General features: G+C 41.3%; 1 protein-coding gene across 3 annotated transcripts in view; it reads right to left on the bottom strand.

The window, feature by feature from the left end:
- The window catches only part of ATL3 (atlastin GTPase 3), a 50,696-nt gene that overhangs the window by 7,435 nt on the left and 17,382 nt on the right, over nucleotides 1-25,879 (bottom strand). For all 3 annotated transcript variants that reach the window (XM_047877895.1, XM_047877894.1, XM_047877892.1), the window contains exons 4-9: nucleotides 20,517-20,621; nucleotides 19,970-20,020; nucleotides 11,700-11,756; nucleotides 9,870-9,962; nucleotides 9,030-9,168; nucleotides 385-512 (exon numbers count right to left, since the gene is read on the bottom strand). In XM_047877895.1, coding sequence (XP_047733851.1) covers nucleotides 385-512; nucleotides 9,030-9,168; nucleotides 9,870-9,962; nucleotides 11,700-11,756; nucleotides 19,970-20,020; nucleotides 20,517-20,621 — 573 coding nt within the window. The remainder of the gene's footprint in view (nucleotides 1-384; nucleotides 513-9,029; nucleotides 9,169-9,869; nucleotides 9,963-11,699; nucleotides 11,757-19,969; nucleotides 20,021-20,516; nucleotides 20,622-25,879) is intronic.

Raw genomic sequence — 25,879 nt, 5'->3', positions numbered from 1 at the left:
CACTGGCCTCACCACTGCCTGTGGGCACAGTGACCATCCGCCTTGAGGTAGTCGTGTCACATCTAGGTGCCGTCTCCTCCTACTCACAGCAACTTCCTAACCACCTCCTGTCCACACCATCTTCCTTGAGGAACAATCTTCCTTTAGCCACAGTAATTACTCCTCTAAGAAAGTGCAAAGAACATTCATTTGGTTCCTAGACCGATACTGCCACCCAGTGGCCCGCTCCTGGAAGGACCCCGAAGGCTCTGAAAATGCCTCTCACCATCTCCCCGTGAAACTTTCCCCCTTCAGCTTTAAAATAGTGAAATTCAAAGTTAGTTTACAGCCTAGATCAGTTTCACCCAAAATCACATTATTTTGATAATTAAAACCCATATTTACCTTAAAATACTCCAACAGGCCCCGACAGGTGACTTTTGAGCCATTGATCTCCTTTTCCATTAAATTAGCCGGGTTTAACACAAATGGAATCAGGGTCTGCAACTGCTCTTTGAACTCACTGGCAATATCTGTTCATGAGACCACGAAGAAGCAGACAATAAGCGAAGCAGACTTACTCAACCAAGCTGAGCATAAAATGTGATCTTCATAGTCTGTTTTAACATCTGCTAGTTGAAAGTGAAGGGAGGGGGTCCCAACTGTGTCTGACACTCTCTGCCTATGACCAGGCTGCTGTCGGACCTCTGTCTACATGTACCCTCACCGTCTCCTTCCCTCCCTTCTCAGGATTGTTTGCGGGTTTTTTTTTTTTTAAGTGTATTTGTATTTCTTTTGAGAGAGACAGAGAAAGAGGGAGAAGGAATGAGCGGGGAAGGGGCAGAGAGACAGGGAGAGAGAGAATCCGAGGCAGACACGAAACTCCACGCTGAGCCCAAACGGGGGCTCAAGCTCATGGGCCTGAGCCAAAATCAGGAGTTGGACGCTTAGCTGCCTGAGCCACCCAGGCACCCAGGAAAGGATTTTCTAAAACACGACTTTAAAAGTACTTCACAAGAAGCAAAAACAATATAACAGCAGGGAGGGGGACAAAACATAAGAGACTTTTAAATACAGAAAACAAACAGTGAATTGCTGGAGGAGTTGTGGGAGAGGGGATGAGCTGAACGGGTCAGGGGTATCTACTCCTGAAATCATTGTTGCACCATGTGCTAACTAACGTGGAGGTAAATTATAAAAAATAAATAAGTTATAGAAAGTAAAGAATGCAAAAAAATACATAATAAACCTTCAAAAATAAAAATAAAAGTACTTCAAAAAATCAAAAGTGAATGAATTCAACCACATTAAAACTAAGGCACCATTAAAAAAAAAAAAAAGACAAGACACAGATGGGAGAATATATGTGCAACACATAACCAACCAGCAAAGCTTCATATCTTAAAATACACATATAGGATCTATACGTTGCATAGAAAGACAAGCCCCATCTAAAACTGAACAAACAGGCATAAGAAGGAACTGCAGAGGAAAGGAACCATGAAAGAAACATGAATGTAACTATTTTTTTTTTATTTTTTTTTTTCAACGTTTTATTTTATTTTTGGGACAGAGAGAGACAGAGCATGAACGGGGGAGGGGCAGAGAGAGAGGGAGACACAGAATCGGAAACAGGCTCCAGGCTCTGAGCCATCAGCCCAGAGCCCGACGCGGGGCTCGAACTCCCGGACCGCGAGATCGTGACCTGGCTGAAGTCGGACGCTTCACCGACTGCGCCACCCAGGCACCCCAACATGAATGTAACTAAATACATGAAAAGATATTCAATCCCATGAACAATCAGAAAAATGCAATTTAAGACCATAATGACATATTATTCTATATCACTAATTTGGCAAAAACTAGAAGTCTGAAAATACCAGGCACTGCCAAGGATATGGACCAATGGGAACTTCTGTACACACTGATGAAGGGAACATAAACTGGAACTACACTTTGGGAAACAATCGGCATTACCCAGTTGAGGGGAAAATACACAGATTCCAACATCCAGTAGTCTTGCTCCCAAAGCACATACCCTCTGGAAACTCATTTATCCATATATACCAGATTGTGCATGGCAGCACTGTTCATAATAGCAAGTAACTGGAAAAGCTTATATTTCTATTGAGAATAAACTGTGTTATATTCACAGAAGGCACAATTATGCACAACGAAAGTGAATGAACTACAACTACATGCAATGATACAGATAATGTCAGAAATAAAACACTCAATGAAATGCAACGCATACTGTTTTTAATAAGTCAAAATTAAAGAAACTTGGCAACAAACTGATTCAAACACAAGCAATAGTTGTTTGTTTTTTTTTAAATTCAAGGGTAGAATAAGCACAATTTAGAACAGTGGTTAATTCTGTGGGGAGGCAGGGAGATGGGATAGGGAAGAAGCACACAAATGCGGAAAACAGTACTGGTAATGTTCTAGACAAGAATTGGCAAACTACAGCCCTTCGGGGCAAATACGGCCTGCAAACTGTAATTGTAAATAAAGTTTTATTGCAACACAACCATGTCTTCACTTATGCATTGTCTATGGCTGCTTTCTTGCTACAACAACAAAGCTGAATAACTGTATGGCCCACAAAACCTACAATATTTACTATCTGGTCCATCACAGAAAAAACTTGTCAATTCTGGTTCTAGATATTAAGTTGGGCGGTAGGTTTGTGATGTTCATTATATGATGTACTAAGCCTTACTTATATAAGTTCCATGTATTCTTTTACATGTGTAATACTGCTACATTCTTTGGTAGTTAGGCCAAGCTTTCTTCTGTACTGGTTCATCAGCTGATCTCCTTTTCCCCTACTAGGGGCCTGTTTCTTAGAATACAGTCACTCTTCACAAACTAAATAAATATGCTATCCTTACGTGTACTAAATTCTCCAGTTTGTTTGACTTTTTTTTTTAAGTTTATTTATTTATTTCGAGAGACAGAGAGAGAGAGAGAGAGAGAGAGAGAGAGAGAGCGAGCAGAGGAGGGGCAGAAAGAGAGGAAGAGAGAGAGAATCCCAAGCAGGCTCCACACCATCAGCACAGAGCCTAACGTGGTGCTCGAACTCACGAACCGTGAGATCACGACCTGAGCCTTACCTGACTGAGCCACCCAGGCATCCCTGTTTGTCTTTTTATAACATGCATAAAACTATTACGTACTCAAACCGACACCATTTTTCTTTGGCAATTTCTTTTATTCCTCCAAATTTTAAGGAGTCGTTCCCCAATTCCAGAGGTCTAATAAAATTAAATTTTCCCCCATGCTTTAATTTTTATAATTTAACTTTGTAATCTATCTAGAATTTATTTATGCTTCATAAATTGAAATCTACATGGCATTTCTCTGTAAATAGTAATAGGTACTTCTCATCTCCACCAACTCACATCCCATCTTAAATAACTGACCAATTATAAAATCTCTTGACATTGAAAAATTGTTTAGGTTTATAAATCTGTCCTACCAAAAAATCTCCCATCCAAATACTCTTAATTCTATATTTTCCTCAGGATGGCGCCAAAGTATGGCCTATGCAAACGTTAAAAAGGGATCAATCCCCATATTACATATTGATTAGTGACTTAATGTATGATAAAGGTGACATTTCAACTGGTGGGGCAAGCTGGACTATTCTATAAATACTTCTGGAACAAATGAGCCGCCATTCAGAAGTAAGATGAATCTAAATTGGATCATAAGTTATAATGTGAAAGATGAAACTGCAAAATTTCGAGAAAAAAATGGGACAAATTCTTCATGACTTGAAGCAAAAAACGCCTAAAATTGTGCGTATACTATGCTATTCTGTGTATACAGTATTCATATCTGCTGGCACAGTCTAAAGAAAACTCTGGAAGCCTATAAAAATGGAAGACAGACTTTTCACTGAATACTTTTTAATCCTTTTTGAGATTTTAAACATGTGAATGTATCACGTATTCCAAAAAAAAACTTTTTTTTTTTTTTTTTTTATGGCTTCCACTTTTATCATATTGGAAGACTAAGGGCTTCAAAAATATTTCACTCAAGGAACTGGCACAATCTAGACACCACAGACTGTTCCTAAACCCAGTTTTACCCAGATTTAAAGACCCTTAAGCATTAATGCTTCTCTGAAGGCTGTACCAAAATACTAGTTTTAGACTCAGAATAGACAAGAATGGTCTCCTGATAATCTCAAAATCTTGTGCTGTCAAAAAAGACAGTGCCCTACAAACTCTTCAGGTTAATTTCTAGCTAAACAACTCAGTGGTGGGGCACCTTGGTGGCTCAGTCCTCGATTTCGGCTCAGGTCATGATCCCAGAGTCACAGGATCAAGCCCTGAGTCGGGCTCCATGCAGAGCATGGAGCCCGCTTAAGATTCTCTCTCTTTCTCTCTCTCCCTCTGCCCCTGTAACCTGCTCATGCTCTCTAAAATCAACTTAAAAAACAAAAACAAAACAAAACTCAGTGGTTACTGCATTAAGTCTCTCTGCTCTAGAAAATACAAAGATGACTGTTTTCTTTATGGTGATGACACAGTCATCTGTGTCTGATGAAAGGGGTCTTAAAAGTGAGCTAACCTAGCCAACAGGAAGCAGCAGCAGTTAAGCAGTAATTACACCAAAACTAAGATTGTGTCTGGCAAGTGTTCACCTCTGAATAAATGGTCATTCTTTAAAAATAAATAAAACAGGGGCGCCTGAGTGGTTCAGTCGGTTAAGCAGCCGACTTTGGCTCAGGTCATAACGGTCTGTGAGTTCGAGTCTCATGTCAGGCTCTGTGCTGACAGCTCAGAGCCTGGAGCCTGCTTCAGTTTCTGTCTCCCTCTCTCTGCCCCTCCCCTGCTCACACTGTCTCTCTCTCTCTCTCTCTCTCTCTCAAATAAAAAATAAACATTAAACAAAAATTAAAAAAAAAAAAAAAAAGATCCTCCTATGGATTAGGCCTAACTGCTCTCAAGCTAATGTCTTTCTCAGGTTATATGGAATAGGGCAGCAGGATCTCAACCAAGTCACTGTACAAGGATATACTTGAGAAAATACAGCATCTAGGCATTTTCTTTAACTCTGAAAAGTACATCAGCTCTATTTACAGGTCCCCCACAATAAAGTGTATGTGGTTCTCAGTCAAGCACTTGCCAAATACTCCGAGTCACCATTTGCAATTTAGCATCCAATTTATGCTTCACTCAAAACCCTTCTTTTAAACACCGTTTAGATTTCCTAAAATTACAAAATATCTGTCTCCAAAGCTACGAAGTACACAGACCTTTGCAGAGCTAATAAGAATTCTTTGGGAACAATCCTAATGACTATAGTTCCTGAAACAGACACACAAGGGCAGATTATAAACATATTGTTGAAGTAAACCAAAAAAGGAATTTTTTATTTTTCAGATCTTTTCTTAAAAACATAATTATAAATACTATTTTGGAATAAATAGGATCATACAACATATGCTACTGTGCAATCTTTCTACATTTAATAATATGTCATAGACAACTATGTAAATACATACAGATCCATCTATCTACCTTAACCTTTTAGAAGACTTCTAATAACTTTTTTAAATAAGCTTTTAAAAGTGCAGAGGTACTAGGGCGCCTGGGTGGCTCAGTCAGTTAAGTGTCCATCCAGCGCTCAATCTTGGCTCAGGTCATGATCTTACAGTTCGTGGGATCAAGCCCTGAATCAGGCTCTGTACTGTCAGCCCAATGTTTGGGATTCTCTCTCTCCCTCCGCCCCTCCCCTGCTCGCCCTCTATCTCTCAAAATAAATAAATTAAAAAAAATAGTTTTAAAAGTGCAGATGTACCATAATTTCACTAACTCCTCAAAAACACCCATTTGTTTCCAATTATTCCCTGTTAAGCTACAGTAATATATATCCTTGTCCATACATCTGCTTAGTTGAAATTCTGGATCAAAGGACATAAACATTTAAAATTTTGATACTGACACATAAAGACTGAATCTGTACCAATAAATTTGCACTTTGTTAATTATTTTGCTGCTACACATATTTTTATGAGTATATACTGACCATTTGCATTTCTTCTTTGGGGACTTGCCTTTTCATGTAAGAGAGGAAGATTTTAACCTTATAAATGTGTTTTGAACATCAATGGTGGATGAGGGAACCAAATAATAATCATGAGGCTAAAAGTTGCTTATACAGAATTTGTTCCCTATTTTATAAATATATGAAAATTAGCACACTGAATACTCAGTGATAAGCTGTTCATAATTTTTAAATACATACAGGGTTGAACAGTACCCCCCCAAAATGCATATCCTCCTGGAATCTCAGAATGTGACCTTGTTTGTAAATTACATACATAACTAGTTGAGATCCTACTGGATTAGGGTGGAACCTAAATCCAAACAGTGGTGTCCTTATCAGAAGAGAGAACACACAGAGATACACAGAAAGAAGGCAGCCATGTGATGACAGAGCCCGGAGTGACACAGCTACAAGCCACGGGGTGCCCAGGCTTGCCAGCAAACCCCAGAAGCTAGGAGAGAAGCACGGGACAGATTCCCCTTCAGAGCTTCCAGAAGGAATCAATGCTGACACCATGATTTTGGAATTCTGGTCTCCCGAACTGTTAGGGCAGTAAATCTCTGTTGTCCTAAGCCACCAGTTTGTGGTACTTTGTTACAGAAGTCTTAGGAAAGATACAATACACAAACCCAACAGCGATACAAAATTTCAAAGCTCAGGGCTACAAAACAGTTAAAAGAAACTTTTCCTATTTCCTAGAATAATATGATGAAAGTGATGAATTTTAAAACAGAATGTTTTAAAATGTTAAAATGCTTGAAAATACCGAGGAATGCCATTCTGTATGTTTATCCCCGAAAACGTGGGACCACCCTGAGGCAAGCCCACTCCCTCCTCAGATTCCTCATTTAGGAATCCCCTGGGCACCTCCTCGCCCAGTGAGGACCAAACCAGAGTTTAGGTTTGGTAAAAGTATGTCTAATAATAGAGTATCACCACCCAAAAGGAACACATCACCTACACACCCAACTTTCTCTACACGCTCCACTCAGAAAGTACCTGTTACTGCTTTTCAAGTAAAAGGTTCTAGCTCCAAACTTGGATTTCTGAATTGCCATCTAATAGGCTCTGAAGTCTGCTCAGGAAAGCTGCCAACCACATAAAAATACCACACAGGGACAAACAGAAGATAAAGCCTCTCAAACTCAGTTCCTTTAGCAGTATTAAGACCAGCTGGAATGTAAATCTTAAGGTGAACAAGTATATTAACGTTCTTAGATCAAATAAGTCTAATAAATTGAAAATGATGCATTTTGTGTTTAATATGAGGCCATGAAAAACTTCCACTTCAAAAGTTCTCCTGGTAACTAAACATTATATACCCTCTAAATTATTTCCTCAGGTCGCCTGGGTGGCTCAGCTGATTAAGCATCTGACTCTCTGATCTTGGCTCAGGCCATGATCTCAGGGTTCATGACATGGGAGCCCCGTGTAGGGCTCTACACTGATTCTCTCTCTCCCTCTCTCTGCCCCTCCCCGACTTGCACGCTCTCTCTCTCAAAATAAATAAATAAACATTTAAAAATAAAAAATAGGGGCACCCGGGTGGCTCAGTCAGATAAGCGTCCGACTTCAGCTCAGGCCGTGATCTCACAGTTCATGAGTTTAAGCCCCACATTGGGCTCTGTGCTGACAGCTCAGAGCCTGGAGCCTGCTTTGGCTTCTGTGTTTCCCTCCCTCTCTGCCCCTCCCCGGCTCACACTCTGTGCCTCTTTCAAAAACATATAGAAAAAAATTTTTTAATAAAAATAAATAATTTCCCCCAAAATAACAGAAAAACTTCTATTTTAGCACAATATGACTCTGGGGCAAAAAGATTCTAGATGTGAATCTCTACCCCATCACTTATCAGCTGAGTACTTTGAACAAGTTACTTAACTTTCCTAAGCCAGTTTCTTCATCTGTGAGATACAGGAGAGAATATCTGCATATGGAACCACCGGGAACAGTAAGTATGAAAGTGAACTACCACAGCGCTGGTTCTATGGTCTGAATGTCTGTGTCCCTCTCAAATTTGGTATGTTTGAATCCTAACCTCTAAAGACGGTGGTATGAGCGGGTGGGGCCTTTGGGAGGCAGTCAGGTCACCAGGGTGGAGGAGCCCTTGTGAACGGGACTAGTGTGCTTACACAAGAGACCTCACAGAGCTGGCTAGTCCTTCCACCACATGAAGGAACCAGAGGCCTGAGAGCAGGAAGACAGCCCTCATCCGACTGTGCTGGCACTCTGACCTTGGACTTCCACCCTCCAGAGCTATGAGAAACAAATTTCTGTTGTTTACAGCCGCTCAGTATACGGCATTTTGCGACAGCAGTCCAGACAGACTGATGGCGGGGAACATGGCTGAGCCTCTAAAAATGGCAGCTATTTCCATTCCAACTTTACCGGGAACCTGAGAAGCTCAGACACGTTTATAAACAGAAGTGCTAGTTTTACACCTGTGTAAACAGAGGGCTAGCCATTAAATGAGTCAACGTCTCAATGAATAAGGAACAAAAGTAAGATAATGGAATCCAAGAGTCCCGACTCTAATTTCTCCAAGCTGCCATCTAGGCAACACCTCCTGATAATCGCACGTGACCCGGCATCAGGTTTTGCCATAAACACAAAGAAGATGAAAACAAACAGCCAAGCCATGCATCATGTTACCATCCTTTGGCAACTTAATTTTACTTGATAAGTATTAGCTAACCAACGTTTACTCTTTTATTTTAGTACTGCTATCTCTTGTAAGCCAGTAATTACAACACGTCTCTTAGAAAGACATCAATATTACCACCACCATTTCAGATGGAAAAATTAAGGTAAACTCTGATGGTCACAGTACGGCAGATGTAAAAACTAAAGTAGACTCTAACTACCATTCTTTCTAAGAAAACATACTATTCCTCTTAAGCATTCTCTGGACTCGTAACTGATATTTTCTGGTCACTGGTTCATTCCAAAGCTCAAATCACATGTCTAGAATAACATGACTTGTGACACACCTTTCAATTTCCCATCAAAGTCGGGGCTTGTGGCCACCTGGAGCCCTGGATGCGGCAGGAGAAAGCAAGTGACGTTGGAGAAGCATGAGTGAATGTGATTTCGGACATTCTGAATTTCTTCATGCTGATGTTCTTTTACCTGCCAACGAAGACCAACAATTTACAAAAGACCAGTTGTGTTTCTGCACTGGGAACCAATGGTACAGGACGAAGGAGAGAAGATATCCCAACTCTGATGCATCAGAGCAGCCTATGTTTTGTCCAATGAAGAAACTCAGGACGCTAGAAGCAATAAATGCATACATTTGATTAACCATGGCCTGGCTCCTTTAGCCACTCAAGAACACGTACTGAAGACTTTCTTTTACAAAAAAGAGGACTGCACAATACTGGAGAAGAACAAGGGAAGGTTTGCTTGTGGGCAGAAGGAGGATGTAACTAGCTAGTAGCGATTGACAGAGGACTCCTGTATTTTAATTTTGGAGAACAGGCTAAGCCAGTTTATATCCACCCCAAAACAAGCAAGAACTGTGAACAAGAACAACAGAACAAAAGTTCTGAATATGACATTCTAAAGGCACATGGAGAACCTGGTGTAAAACATGAAATGGAAATTACAGTCAAAGCTCGGGCCTTTGCCAGGAGAGTTCTTCTCTGCAGTCTCTATGCATTACATACCCAGGCTCTGTGCTCTTACACAAGCACTACTAGTGTGCCGATATCTGTAAGTATTTAACACTTAAATTTTCTATAATCTGCTTTAAATACAACAGCTAAAGGCAAATGAGAACGTTATCAAGACGTGTAGGTAACTCCTCAGAAGATTGCATTTCTATTTACCTGCAGGCGCTTATCCAAAAAGGACATTCCTCCCTGTAGTCCGTAGCTGTATTCATAGGGGAAACTCCAGTCTCGAACCAAAAACATCAGTGTCTATTTAGGAAAAGAGCAGAGCATGTCACAAGGCTGCATAAATGCATTTTCAAAATAACAACTGAAATACTTCTTTGCATAATGCCAGCTTCTTCAAAGGGAGCAACAAAATGTGAAGGATGTATTTCTTCCGTAAAGTCTTAGGAATATTATAAACACTAGAAGGACACGTATAAGCCAAATGTGAGGTCACTAGGGGCGCCCGGGTGGCTCAGGCGGTTGGGCATCCGACTCTTGACTTCAGCTCAGGTCATGATCTCATGGTTCGTGAAACGGAGCCCCATGTCAGCTCTGTGCTGACAGTGTGAAGCCTGCTTGGGATTCTCTCTCTCTTTCTCAAAATAAATAAACATTTTAAAAAACATATTAAAAAAACAAAACAGGGACTCCTGGGTGGCTCAGTCAGTTGAGTGTCTGACTTCATCTCAGGTCATGACCTCGCGGTTCGTGGGTTCAAGCCCCATGTCGGGCTCTGTGCTGACAGCTCAGGGCCTGGAGCCTGCTTCGGATTCTGTGTCTCCCTCTCTCTGTTCCTCCCCTGCTCACAGTCTGTCTCTCTCTCAAAAATAAACAAAAATTAAAACTTTTTTTTTTTTTTTTAATTTTTTTTTTTTTTCAACATTTATTTATTTTTGGGACAGAGAGAGACAGAGCATGAACGGGGGAGGGGCAGAGAGAGAGGGAGACACAGAATCGGAAACAGGCTCCAGGCTCTGAGCCATCAGCCCAGAGCCCGACGCGGGGCTCGAACTCCCGGACCGCGAGATCGTGACCTGGCTGAAGTCGGACGCTTAACCGACTGCGCCACCCAGGCGCCCCAAAAATTAAAACTTTTTTAAACAAAACAAATGTGAGGTCACTATAACCTATCTGCTGTTTTTGTTCCCATGGGTTCATAAGAGCAGAAGGAAGAAATTGACGAGAAGATGTCAAATCTGGGGCTGTGCTATAAAGACAAGTATAAAGAACGGAGTAAAGGACAAGAAAACAACATGGTAGCAGCTAATCATAAAATCAGATCTACTTTAAATGTTAGAAAGGAAAACTAAACATCAAAAAAAAATTTTTTTTTTTCTTCTTTTAACACAAAAGGAGCGCCTGGGTGGCTCAATTGGTTAAGCATCAGACTTCGGTTCAAGTCATGATCTCACGGTTCGTGGGTTCAAGCCCCGCATCGGGCTCTGTGCTGACAGCTCAGAGCCTGGGGCCTGCTTCGGATTCTGTCTCTTCCTCTCTCTCTGTCCCTCCCCTGCTTACAGTCTGCCTCTCTCTCTCTCTCAAAAATAAACAAACACTAAAAAAAAATTTTTTTAAAAGAAAGGAAAACTGAATTAAGTAATACTTAAAGCTCCTCTAATCTCACTGAGGCTACTATGCATTCTCACCCTCATGAAACAATTAACTAAAGCAGGGGCCAGAAAACGTTCGTAAAGGACCTCAGAGTAAGTATTTTAGAAGTATTTAAGTATTTAAGAAGAAGAGGCTGTGGACAAATAAGTGTAGCTGTATTCCAGTAAAACTTTATGTAAAATTTAAATGCCAGTGTCCACAGCTAATTTACACATGTCATGAAATATTATTCCTCTTTTGACTTCAATCATTGAAGAATATAAAAACCACTCCTAACTCACAGGTCTTATAAAAACAGGCCGCTAGCCTGATCTGGCCTGTGTCCTGCAGCTGGCTGATCTCCGAACTGAAACAAAGACATGAATTACATTATAGTTAACACTCTACCTGGAAGGGTTTTTGGAAAATTTCATCCATTGCCAGACGACCATATTCTGTGAAGAGCTTTGAAAAAGAAAAGTTAATGGCTTGTTAGGCCAAATTATTTAAAGTATTTCTATGGGTATTCTTTAGCAAAGAACTCATTTAACAGACTCAATACTACTCATATGAGACCACAGTTCTACGGCTTCAAAAACTCAGAGAGCCATGAACCTTACAATAACCTGTTATTCCTATCTCACATCCCATATCCCAATTCATTAACAAACCCAGAAGCCAACCACTCACAGCTTCTGTGTGGCTTGGAATATTACACAGCTTCCTAACTGGCATCCCTGCCTCACCCTTGCTCCGCCCCCCAGACTATTCTCAATACAGCAGCCTGGGTGGCTGTGCTTTGAGAAGTTAGTTAGATCACATGATGCCTCTGCTTAAAAGCCTCCAACCTAATCGTATAAAAGGCAGCCCCTTACGGTGAGATCTGGCTACTCTGGCCCTCCTTGCTCTTCCTCCAGCACGCTGGGCACTTTGCTTGCCTCAGGGACTTTGTTCCCTTGCTTGTCCCTGGGCAGTGCTTGCCTCAGGGACTTTGTTCTGACTCCTTCTGCCTACAATGTTCTCCCCCCAAATAACTGCACAATCAGTTCCCTCACTTTTTACAGTCCAAATGGCTCCTTCTCAAAGAAGACTTCCGGACCACCTACCTGAGAGGATTACAAGTCTCCCCACAATTCCTCCTACCCCGTGTCTTTCAAATATTTTTCCTTAACCCATCTCACTAGGCTACACACCACACCTTTACTTACTTTGACAGTGCCTGCCTTCACTACTAGCAGATACACTCCAGGAGGGCAGGAATGTTTGCCTGTTCTGTGCACTGTCTCTCAGGCAGCGGGAGGAATATGGGGCCAGGAGCATATATGCCATGCAAATGACCAAATGAGCAAATTCTCTACGGTCAGGGTTTACACGTCCGTTTATGTCTATGTCCTTATGAAGCCTCGCACTAAAAGTACAGCAAAACGGGGGCACCTGAGTGGCTCAGTCGGTTAAGCCTCCAACTCTTGACTTCAGCTCTGGTCATGATCTCACGGTTTGTGAGATCGAGCCCCGAGTCAGGCTCCGTGCTAACAGCACGGAGCCTGCTTGGGATTTTCTCTCTCTCTCTCTCTCTCTCTCTCTCTCTGCCCCTCCCCTGCTCACATTCTCTCTCTCTCTCAAAATAAATAAATAAACTTGAAAAAAACAGTATAGCAAAATGAAGTTTAGAAGTTATAAATTCACAGGACAAAGAAGATGAGAACTGATATGGCAGCAAAGAGTTATCAAAAATACTCTGGAAGGAAAACAGACAAATGAAAACTGTCTCAAGTGTTGGCTTTCTGTGCCTTAAGTTGTCTGTGACAGGCAGGGGCCAACAAGAAAAAAGCAGATTCTCTCAGCAGAATCCCTGAAAGGCTCAGAAATGAGAAGCACCAGTCACCATGTAGGAGGGGGGTGAGGGAACGGGACTAACAACTAAAGAAACAGTTGAAAGTCTTTGGAGAGAGCACCTTTTGGAGCACCTAACCTCGCAGATCCCGCTTCCTCCCCACGCTCCAGACCCTCTATCTGCCCACAGAAGGTGGGAAGTGTACTATCTGCAGGGGATAAACTAGAAAGAATTTAGACTTTGATACCGAACTCAGCCAAGAGGAGTAAGTCCCCTACTTTACCGGAAACGGGCACTTCAGTCAAGGTCGACATACTGAACAGTGAAGTCTCCTTAGCCTGTCGCCCTGCTGGAGCCACAGTAAGCTTCTACCCACTCGGACAGGGGTTTAAAGAACTCTTCTCTGGGGACACTCATAGCCCAAGAAGAACAGTCTGCAAATACAGACATTTTGGGGTTGCAATAAAATATCCAAGTAATCTTGCTCAGTCACCTCACTGTCCAAACCAGTGCAGCACAAGGCTCGCCCTCTCGCCAAAGGTCCCAGTCAGATTTTTAATAACTCATCTTAAATACACATGCCAAGGACACCAGACCTCTGAGACAAGCTTCCAGAAGACAAAAACTCATGTCCTTCATTCTAGAACATCATCTTACAGTATCCCTTTTATAATTTCTTTCCCTCCATTTTCTCTTTTACTAAAACACCTATCAATAACAGGTGCGACCTCTCCTGAACTGATGCTCAAAGTTTCCTTTTTTTGCTGTGCCCTCCTGTTCTCCTTCTTCTCCACCTCTCCCTCTCCTCTCTTCTTCCCTCTTTTCCCTCCTCTCTCCTCCCCACCCCCCTGCCCTTCTCTCTCTGCTTCACTCCCTCCCTCTGGTCTAATTTCTACTCTGTTCTTTCATTCAACCTACCAGCAATTTGGCGTCTAACTCCTTCTCTACAAAAGTTTCCGTTTTTGCTGCCACAGCTTTCATTTCCAGGAGCTTTTGTTTTCTGAATGTTGCTTCTTAACAGCATCCAGTTTTTCTTGGTTGCAAGAGCTGCAACATCTTATCTTTCTGAGGATGCGGGTTTACAAAGAATGAAGAAAAAGCCCACACTAAGGTACATTACCATGAAAATTCATGCCAACAATAAGAAGATCTTAAAAGCTTCAGAGAGAAAAAGGTCACATACAAAGGATCAGGAATCAGATGGTGTGGGACTTCAGCAGCAACACTGGAAGCTGGAAGGCAATGAAGCAATGCCCTCAATTCTAAAAGAAAATTATTTCTATCCTATCATTAATTCTAGGATAAAATTAAAATATTTTCAGACTTACAAGAACTCAAAAAAGTGATCTGCTATACATCCATTCTAACCTTTCTCAGAAAAGCTAGTGGAGAATCTCTAGAGTTAAGGAGAGAATAAACAACAACAACAACAAAGGAGAGAATAAACAAATAAAAGGTTAAATAGGATTCAACTGCAAAAGGAATTGAAAAAAAAAATCCCAGGCCCTGATTTCAAGCTATATTACTGTTTTGTAATAAACATTGTATGGTATTGGTATAAAACCACACATGCAGATCAATGGAACAGAACAGCTCTCTGTTCTCCTAGAAATAAAACCACATATAGATGATCAATTAACTTTATGACAAAGCAGCCAAGAATATACAATGAGGAAAAGACAGTCTCCTCAACAAATGGTGGTGGAAAAACCGGACAGCCACATGCAAAAGAATGACAGTGGACCACTATCTAACACCAGACACAAAAATTCACTCCAAATGGATCAAAGACTTAAAACTTGAAACCCTAACACTCTGTAAAGAAAACACAGGTGGTAAGCTCCTTGACATCAGTCTTAACAATTTTTTGGATTTGGCAACAAAAGCAAGGGCAGCAAAAGCCAAAATAAACAAGTGGGACCACACCAAACTAAAAAGCTGCACAGGAATTAGAAAAATACTAACAAAATGAAAAAGCAACCTACTAAATGAGAGAAAATAATTTAAAATCATATATCAAATGAAGGGTTAATAGCCAAAGTATATAAAGAATTCAGGGCACCCAGGTGGCTCAGTCAGTGTCTGACTCTCAATTTAGGCTCAGGTCATGATCTCATGGTTCACGGGTTTTTTAACAGCTTGGGATTCTCTCTCCCCTTCCCTCCCCTCCCTCTCTCTCTGCCTCTCCCTCCCCCACACTCATTCTCTCAAAATACATAAAAATAAACATTTAAGGGGTGCCTGGGTGGCTCAGTCAGTTATGCATCCAACTTTGACTCAGGTCATGATCTCACGGTTTGGGAGTTCAAGCCCCGCATTGGGCTCTCTGCTGTCAGCACAGAGCCCACCTCAGAGTCTCTGTCTCCCTCTCTCTCTGTCCTTCCCCCACCAGCGTACAGGCATACACTCTCAAAAATAAATAAACATTAAATTTGTTAAAAAAGAAATAAGCATTTCTTAAAAATTAAAAAATTAAATAAATTTTAAAAATTTTTTAAAAAGAATTTATATAACTCAACAGCCAAAATAACAAAAAAAGAAAACACAAACAACACATGCCCACAAAAACCATAATCAAATTAGAAAATGGGCAGAGAATCTATACAGACATTTTCCCAAAGACGATATATTGATAGCCAATGGGTACACGAATTATTCATGTTCACCATCAATAATCACCAGGGAAATGAAAATAAAAACCATGATATATTACCTCATCAGTGTGATGAATGAATGTTTATCAAAAAAGAAAAGAAATAATAAGTGTTGGCAAGAACGTGGCAAAAAGGGCACCCTTGTCCACTGTTGGTAAGAATTTAATTGGTGCATCGATTATGAAAAACAGTATGGAGGCTCCTCTAAAAATTAAAAATGAAACTACTATATTATCTAGCAATTCCACTTCTGGGTAATTATCTGAAGAAAGCGAAAACAGTAATTCAAAAAAACATATGCACCCCCACGGTCAATGCAGCTTTAGTTACAACAGCCAAGATATGGAAGCAACCTAAGTATTCATCCATGTTTGAATGGATACAAAAAATGTGGTGCAAAATTCAGTGGAATATTTATTATTCGCCATGAAAAAGAAGGCAATCTTGCTGTCTCCAACAATATGGATGGGCCTTGTAGGCACTGTACTGTTTTACTAAGACAAAGACAAACACTATGTGATCTCACTTGTATGTGGAATCTGAACAAATTTAAAAACAAGCGTATGGATACAAAGGTGGAGCGAGGGTAGGGGAAAGAAAGTGAAGGGGGTTAAAAAGTAGAAACTTCCAGGGGCACCTGGCTGGCTCAGTTGGTAGAACATGCGACTCTTGATCTCAGGGTTATGAGATTGAGCCCCATGTTGGGCATAGAGATTACTTAAAAATAAAATCTTAAAAAAAAAAAAAGTATGAACTTCCAGCTATAAAATACATAAGTCATAGGGAAGCAATGTACAACACGGTGGCTATAGTTACTAACATGGCATTGTATATTTCAAAGTTGCAAAGACATATCATAAATGTTTTCATCACGAGGGAAAACATAATAAAATTTAAAATTAAAGAAAGAAAGAAAGAAAGAAAGAAAGAAAGAAAGAAAGAAAGAAATTGACAGTGGGACAGCTGTGCACCAGGCCTAAAGGAGGCAGTCCAGGGGAGAGGAGGAGAACACTGTGACCAGGCATGAGGCCTCCCCAAGGGGAAAAAAGAAAAAAAAACAAAACACAAAACACAAAGCCAGAGCCTAAGTGTGTAGATCATACTGAGAGGTTTTAGGAGTCTATCCCTTGAGATACATTAGTGATAAGCACACAGAACACTAAACTAATGACAACAACAAAAAAAGCAACAGGTAATTCATTACAAGAAATGCAACCATAATTCACAAGAAACGTCAGTGATGAAAAACATAGAAAAAGACTCATACAATAAGGCAAATACAAATACCTTTTTAGCTACAACTTGTGACCTACCTATTGGAAGGACGAGGGGAAGGAAGCCAATGGGTGAGCGTGGGAGAGTGGTAAAGATGCTAAATCCTAATTCTGCACAAGAAGCTATGACTATTGCAATTGTAATAATCCAGAAGGAACAGTATAAGCATGTTCTTTAAACATTCAGAAGCAAATAGCAGAAGACACAGCCCAAAGCACAAGTGGTTGCCTCTGGAGAACGAACTAGGAGGTCAAAAGAATGTTCTTTTTTATTATGAACACTGCAATTCTACTGACTTTTCCACTATGTGTGTGTGTATAGTATATATATATGTGTGTATGTATATACATTATTTTGTGCATATACATTATATATATATTACTTTGTCAAAACAATAAAATGATACTTAAAAAAAGAAAGCACCTAAAACATATAAAATACTACATATAAACAAGACAAAAACACACATACAAAACTGTACAAAACCCATGATCTCTCCTACCGAATTCTGAAATCCAACAAGTTCTGAAAACCCAAGTTAGGTGGCAAACTCATTTGGAGGAAAACCTGCCTTGAACTGATGTGAGGCTTTTTCTAAGCTTTATTTGTCCCATTTCATCTCTCAGACATACCTTTCACTGCAGAAATAGTAAAATGTTTTATTGGGAGGTATTACCTGAATGTCTATTACTATCTTTAACCTCATGCTCATATGCATCATATTTCTCTATCTAAAATCCAAAAAATTTAGGAGTGCCTGGGTGGCTCAGTCGGTTGAGCATCCGACTTTAGCTTGGGTCATGATCTCGTGGTTCATGGGTTCAAGTCCCATATCGGGCTCTGTGCTGACAGCTCGGAGCCTAGAGCCTGCTCCAGATTCTGTGTCTCCCATGCCCCTCCCCCGCTCTCTGCCCCTCCCCTTCACCCACTCTGTCTCTCAAAAATGAATAAATGTTAAAAAATATATATTTAAAGTCCAAAAAATTTCAAATTCCAAAACACACATAGTCTCAAAGAGTTTGCATAAGGCATGTGGTCACATTACCTATTTTCTACAGGGATATATATATGCTTACAAAGAAAAAGAACAGAAAGGATACACTCAAACCTGATCTGTGTGGTGAAGGAGGAGTTCAATCTATCCAAGGTGTCCAATTTTTTGCAAGAACATCATCATTTTTTTAGAACATCATTTCTAATGTCATAAGGAATACACTTCACTTTTAAGAATAAAGAAACTACTACAGTGACAGATAATGTATTACTAATTTATAGAGCTAAATTCAGCCTCTATGAAGACGGCATAGAGTGAAGAAAGCATCTCCACCAGGAAACGTTACTGGAAACGGGGTCCTCACAGAGGTGATCACGTTAAGACGAGGTCATTAGCGTGGGCCCTAAGCCAATATGACTGGGGTCCTTATGAGAAAAAGTAATACAGACACGGGGAAGAATGCAAGGTGAAGACAAACACACACACGGAGGGAAGACAGGGGCAGAGACCGAAAGTCTACAAAGCCAAGGAATGCCAAGGACGGCCAGAAGCGAGGAAGAGGCAGGAACGGACTCTTCCCCACAGGCTCAGAGAGGGCATGGCCCTGTGGACAGCTGGACTTCTACTTCCAGACTCCAGAACCGTGACCCAATAATTTTGTGTTGTGTGAGCCCCCTCGTTTGCAGTCCTTGGCTACAGCAGCCCTCACCCGTCCCCCACGCCTACTCATTTATGACCTCTCGCTGACCGGATGACACAATCCACACACAATGACGTCTGCCTCAAGCATTACTGTGTCTACAGCACCGGGTGCACCGCCTCACACGAGGTAGACATTCAGAAACGTGTGCGGAAGGCAGGAGTCTAGAGAGGAATCCCCTTCAGGGGAAAAGGTGTCGAACTCAAGTTTTGACAGACGGGTTTAAGAACAACAGCTCTCAACCACTGAGTCGCGGCCCCGGTGCAGAAACACCAGTCACCAGGTACAGGCCAAGGTTGAGGAAGGATGTTCTTTGCTTTTTACAGGACTATAAATTAGAACTAACTCCAGGTAATCCCCATAATAAATGACACCCTCATTCCTCTGTATGCTGATGTGTTTTCTCGAATGTCAATGGGACAGGTGGAATCAGAAAGTCATGCTAAGAACTGCATTCCACTCTGGAGTCGCCACGGAACAGTATTTTACAGGACGAACATAGAAGGACCGCTGCGTGGAGAATAGAAGACCGCGAGTAATTAACCGTAGGTAGTGACAGTAATGATAAATAATGGCTTGCAGTTATTAAGCACATACTCTTTTCCAGGCACACAAAGCTACGCATTTTACAAACACAGACTTATTAAGCCTCACCTGGATTACTACAACAGCTTCACAACCGGCCTCACTGAATGCACGCCTGTCCCTAAAAATCTATCCCCAATGCAGCAGCCAGAGCGACCCTCTGCTCACCTAACATCACTACTCTGCTCAACACACGGCTCCCACCTCCCCCAGAGGAAGAGCCCGAGCCCTGGCAAAAGCCGAGCATCAGCAGGACCTAAATGCCTCGCTGACGTCATCGCTAAGCCTCCTCCTGTCACACTTCCCAGTCCCAGCCACTGGCCTCCTTGCTGCTCCTCAGTCCTGCCAAGCACCCTCCACCCCAGGTCGTCTTGCTGCCCCGTCTCCTACACCATTACTCCCCACCCCCCCAGATATAGCTGCAGAACTTACTCGCCCACTTTCTTGGGTTCCGTGCTCAACTCAGTAAGGCCTTGCCTGATCACCCAGCAGTAACAGGACCAGACCGCTGTGAGCCAAAAACTTTCCCCCACCATTCAATCTATTGCTATAATTACTCAGCTGTAAAATTTTTCTTAGTCTCAAAACTTTTAAATGATACATTATGACATTAAGACTTTTATGATGAATATATACCTGTAGCTGCTGAAGATCATCTTCCTGAATGTTCTGGGACAGATTATAAATCTAGAAAACAAAAATCCAGATTGATACCACTCTAGCTTACTTGAAAGGAACCCCAAATAAGCAAAAGCACTGAAGAGAAGCTTTGTACAACTGAAGGTTTGCACAGAAGTACCCAAGGTCTGTCCAAACAGTAATATTATCTCTCTTTTGGGAAACGATGCATATAAGGTTGGAATCACATAATTCTTCCTTTACTGCTTAAAATACAGTTTTCCTAAGTTCTTACCAAATCTCCAGTTCCTGTGTTATGTAATTAATGTGATTTCAATTTCCACTTTCCAGACTTTTTTTGCCCTATTTTATATATACTTACGACCAAAGTGGAAAAAGTTTAAGCTCCTTTTTGAGCTTCTAAGAGCTTAACGTCTATCTGTAGTCTAAAAAGAACATTTACATGTCACCTAGGGATTCTGATAACAGAACAATAACTGAAAATAGATATACTCCATTTATCTTATTTCCTCTGCAAACTTTTATCTTAAGCAAGTGGTGTCACCTGCACAGAACTGGTCATGGTGCTTAGAGCGAAGATGGTGGCACAGTCTTTCACGGTGGACTGGCTGTCAAACGCCCCCTGGGTATCCATCAGAACGACTGCAACCTAAGAGAAAGGAAAAGACCAGCAAAGTAAGAGTGAGAAAGGGAAAAACGTAAAAAAGAAATTGAAAAGTCCAGGTGACATGTAAATGAGGCTTTGGCACCTGTTCGTAAATTCCACAGAAAAGTAGTTATTTAGGGGCTTTGTCTTGATCAGAGAATCTTCCTGGAGAAGATTATCTGCTCTGACCTGATGAGATGGTATGAAACAGAGGCCTACAGAGCAATACGTATGGAAGGGGAAAATGCCCACCAATTAAGAGTCAAATGTTGGGGCGCCTGGGTGGCTCAGTCGGTTAAGTATCTGACTTTGGCTCAATCTCCTGGTTCATGAGTTCAAGTCAGGCTCTGTGCTGACAGGCCAGAGCCTGGAGTCTGCTTCAGATTCTGTGTCTCCCTCTCTCTTTGACCCTCCCCAACTCACGCTCTCTGTCTCTCAAAAATGAATGAACATTAATTAAAAAAAAAAAAAGTCCAATGTTGAGACCGATTAGCTCACCTACCTAGTCAATCATTCAGGCATTTTTGTTCACAGAAATGATTATTACTTTATGTAATTCATAGATCAGGTCCTAGTAATCACATATTATGTTTTTGAGTTTATTTTCAGATACCCAACCCACTACTGTGGTAGAAGAGATATGATATAAATCCACGCAAAAGAAAGTATTATGCATCGGGGCACCTGAGTGGCTCAGTCAGTTGAGCATCTGACTTCGGCTCAGGTCATGATCTCACAGCTCATGAGTTCGAGCCCCGCGTTGGGCTCTGTACTGACAGCTCAGAGCCTAGAGTCTGCTTCAGATTCTGTGTCTCCCTCTCTCTCTTCCCCCAACCCACTCACATTCCGTCTCTGTCTCTGTCTCTCTCAAAAATAAATAAACGTTAAAAAAAAATTTTTTTAAGGAAGTATTATGCATAAAAATAAATCAAAGCAAATAAAGTTTCTAGCTTCAATACACTGAAACCTAGTGACAGACATGAAAGCTTTATCCTTTCCACACATCCATTTTCTGAAGAGCATACTGTCAAACTGAGTAATCAACACCAATTATAGCTGAAACAAATGAATATCCACACACAAAAGGATCCCTACCTCACATCACCTACAAAAATTAACTCAAAATGGATCAAAAACCTAAATATAGGAACTAAAACCACAAAACCCTTAGGAAACAGAGGTGTTTCCAAGATCTTCATGATCTTGGGTTTAGTAAAGGTTGCTTGAACATAAAGCACAAGCAAACAAAAAAAAAGTACACAAATTAGATTTCATTAAAACTAAAACTTTTGCACGTCAAGAGACACTATTAAGAAAATTAAAAGACAACCTATCAAATAAAAGAAAATAACTGCAAATTATGCTGACAAGGGTCTAGTATTCAAAGTATATAATGAACAATTCAACAATAAAGACAAATGATCCAACTAAAAAATGAATTTGATTTGAATAGTTATTTCTCCCAATAAAATATGCAAGTGGCTAGTAAGCACATAAAAATATTCTCAACAGGGGCACCTGGGTGGCTCAGTCGGTTAAGCGTCCGACTTCGGCTCAGGTCGTGATCTCGCGGTCCGTGAGTTCAAGCCCCGCATCAGGCTCTGTGCTGACAGCTCAGAGCCTGGAGCCTGCTTCGGATTCTGTGTCTCCCTCTCTCTCTGCCCCTCCCCTGTTCATGCTCTGTCTCTCTCTGTCTCAAAAATAAATAAACGTTAAAAAAAAAAAATTTTTTTTTTAAAAATTCTCAACATCATTAGTCATTATGGAAACACAAATGTAAATCAAAGCCACAATGAACAGGGGCGCCTGGGTGGCGCAGTCGGTTAAGCGTCCGACTTCAGCCAGGTCACGATCTCGCTGTCCGGGAGTTCGAGCCCCGCGTCGGGCTCTGGGCTGATGGCTCAGAGCCTGGAGCCTGTTTCCGATTCTGTGTCTCCCTCTCTCTCTGCCCCTCCCCCGTTCATGCTCTGTCTCTCTCTGTCCCAAAAATAAATAAATGTTGAAAAAAAATTAAAAAAAAAAAAAAAAGCCACAATGAACCAAAATAAAAAGCTTTTGAACAAATGAAATTTAAAATTTTTAAATTGAAAAAAAAAAAAAAAAAAAAAAAGCTACTGCACAACAAAGGAAACAACCGAAAAAACAAAAAGGCATTACTGAATAGGAGAAGATAGGAGAAAATATCTACAAATGATATATCCAATAAAGGATTAATATCTAAGATATATATATATAGAACTTATATACCTCAACACTACAAAGCAAACAATCTGATTAAAAAGCAGGTAGAGGAGGGGCGCCTGGGTGGCTCAGTCGGTTAAGCGTCTGACTTCAGCTCAGGTCATGATCTCACGGTTCGTGAGTTCGAGCCCCGCATTGGGATCTGTGCTGACAGCTCGGAGCCTGGAGCCTGTTTCGGATTGTGTCTCCTGCTCTGCCCCTCCCCCTCTGCTCTGTCTCTCTCTCAAATAAACATTAAAAAAAAAGTAGGTAGAGGATCTGAATAGACATTTTTCCAAAGAAGACATACAGATGGCCAATAGACACATGAAAAGATTCTCAATATCATTCACTAATAATCAGGGAAATGAAAATCAAAACCACAATGAAGTATCACCCACACCAGTCAGAGTGGCTCAGTGGGAGGGGGCCTGGGTGGCTCAGTCAAACATCCGACTCTTGGTTTCAGCTCAGTTCTTAATCTCACGGTTCATGGGTTCGAGCCCCAAATCAGGCTCCATGCTGTCAAGTGCAGAGGCTGTTTGGGATTCTCTCTCTCTCTGCCCCTTCCCCACTTGCACATGCTATCTCTATCAAAATACATGAAAAACTTTTTTAAAAAATTAAAAATAGAACTACCTTATGATCCAGCAATTCCTCTTCTGGGCATATACCCAAAAAGAATTCAAATCAGTATCTCAAGATATCTCGACTCCTATGGTCATTGCTCCCATGGTCATCAACTGATGAAGGAATACAGAAAATGTGGTATCTACCTACAGCGGAATACTACTGAGCCTTAAACAGGAAGGAAATCCTGCCATACATGACCACCTTCGATCTCTCCCAGGTCCAGTAGGAACCAAGCAAGGTCATTGCCGTATTGCCAAAGTACGCTTCCGGGCATCTCTTTCTCCTCAATTAGCGCCCGTGAATTTTTGCTATCTACCAATTTAGTGTAGAGGATACTGAGATAAGCCAGTCACAGAAGGACAAATGCTGCCTGATTCCACTGACATGAGACATCTAAAATAGTCAAACTCAAGGAAACAGAGAAGAGAATGGTGGTTGGCTGGGGAGAAGGCTAAATGGGCGCTGTTTAATGGGTATAAAGTTTTAGTTACGCAAGATGGATGAGTTCTCAAAATCTGCTACACAGCCTACTGCCTATAGTTAACAGCATTATATTATGCACTTAAAATTCTAACAAGGTAGATCTCATGTTAAATGCTCTTAACTACAGTAAAAACAAGGAGAAAGAAAACCTAGGTTTACATGAAAACTTGTACATGAATGCTCATGGTAGCATTACTCATAATACCCACAAAGTAAAAATAACCCAAATATCCTTCAAATGATGAAAAGATAAAGTGTGACACGTCCATACAACAGAGTATTACTCAGCCACGAAAAGAAATGAAGCATTGATGATGCTACACCACGGACGGGTGTTGAGGGCGCTGGGCTGGGAGTGGGGAGAGGCCAGACATAAGAACCACATATTGTATGATTCCATTTGTATGAAATAAATGTTCAGAGCAGGCAAACAGATCCGTGGAGAGGGAAAGTAGATCAAGAGTGGCCAGGTGCTGTGAAAACAGGGAAATGGGGGAGTGACTGCTAATGAGTACTGGGTTTCTTTTTGGGGTGATGAAAATGTTCTGGAATTAGACAATAGTGATCCTTGCACAGCCTCATGAGTAGATAAAAAACCACTGAATTATACACTTTTAAAAAAAATATTTATTTTGAGAGAGAGACAGTGAGCGAGCAGGGGAGGGGCAGAAAGAGAGGGACAGAGAGAATCCCAAGCAGACTCTGTGCTGTCAGTGCAGAGCCTGACGTGGGGCTCGATCCCATGAACCCAGAGATCATGACCTGAGCAGAAATCAAGAGTCAGGTGCTTAACCAACCGAGCCACCCAAGTACCCCTAAATTATATACTTTTAAAAGATGACTTTTGGGGCGCCTGGGTGGCACAGTCGGTTAAGCGTCTGACTTCAGGCAGGTCATGATCTCGCGGTCCGTGAGTTCGAGCCCCGCGTCAGGCTCTGGGCTGACGGCTCGGAGCCTGGAGCCTGTTTCCGATTCTGTGTCTCCCTCTCTCTCTGCCCCTCCCCCCTTCATGCTCTGTCTCTCTCTGTCCCCCAAAAAATAAATAAATGTTGAAAAAAAAAATTTTTTTTAAAAAAGATGACTTTTATGATATGTGAATTATATCTCAATAAAAAAGAGCTCATCATGGCATATATTTACAAAAAGAAAAATAAGGCAAATGGGGAAACGAAATGCTAAAGAGAAGCTCTTGCAGAACAGGAGTCACATGTACGCTCAGATAAACTGCTGGATGTCTGGGGAAATGGTATTCTCTATCACATAGTGAAATGGTGAACTGTCACAACCACGGTCAAGAACAATTTAGTAGCAGCTAGAAAGGGGGAAATGGGCATTCTCAGACCTAGCAAATGCACTGCCACGTGGCTCTCTAATGTTCTGGACCAGAACCCAAAGAAAGAAATATATTTAACATCATGACTGAATATATTACACACATACATAAAGCTGAAACTAAATGTGTATGCACACTGCACTCTGATACTTTCTGCTCTGTTCTAGTTCTTTCTTTTTAAATACTGGTCATGAGCCAATAAATTGATTTCTCTACCCTTCATGGGTCATGGACAGAGTTCAAAGACTATGGCTTGGGGTCACGCTTGCACATTTACTCAAGGAGAGATTTATCAGATTGTTCACTGTAGCAAGGATTATAAAAATTAAAAAAAAAATTTTTTTAAAAAGGAGACCATCTAAGTAGGTAAGTGGATAAAATAAGACATTCATGTAATTACTACATAACAGTTAAAAAGAATACACGAGTGGGGCGCCTGGGTGGCGCAGTCGGTTAAGCGTCCGACTTCAGCCAGGTCACGATCTCGCGGTCCATGAGTTCGAGCCCCGCGTCAGGCTCTGGGCTGATGGCTCAGAGCCTGGAGCCTGTTTCTGATTCTGTGTCTCCCTCTCTCTCTGCCCCTCCCCCGTTC

This window comes from Prionailurus viverrinus, chromosome D1 (genome assembly GCF_022837055.1).
Source record: "Prionailurus viverrinus isolate Anna chromosome D1, UM_Priviv_1.0, whole genome shotgun sequence".
NCBI classification, from domain to species: Eukaryota; Metazoa; Chordata; class Mammalia; order Carnivora; family Felidae; genus Prionailurus; species Prionailurus viverrinus.
This window is presented reverse-complemented; position numbering and strand designations above follow the sequence as displayed.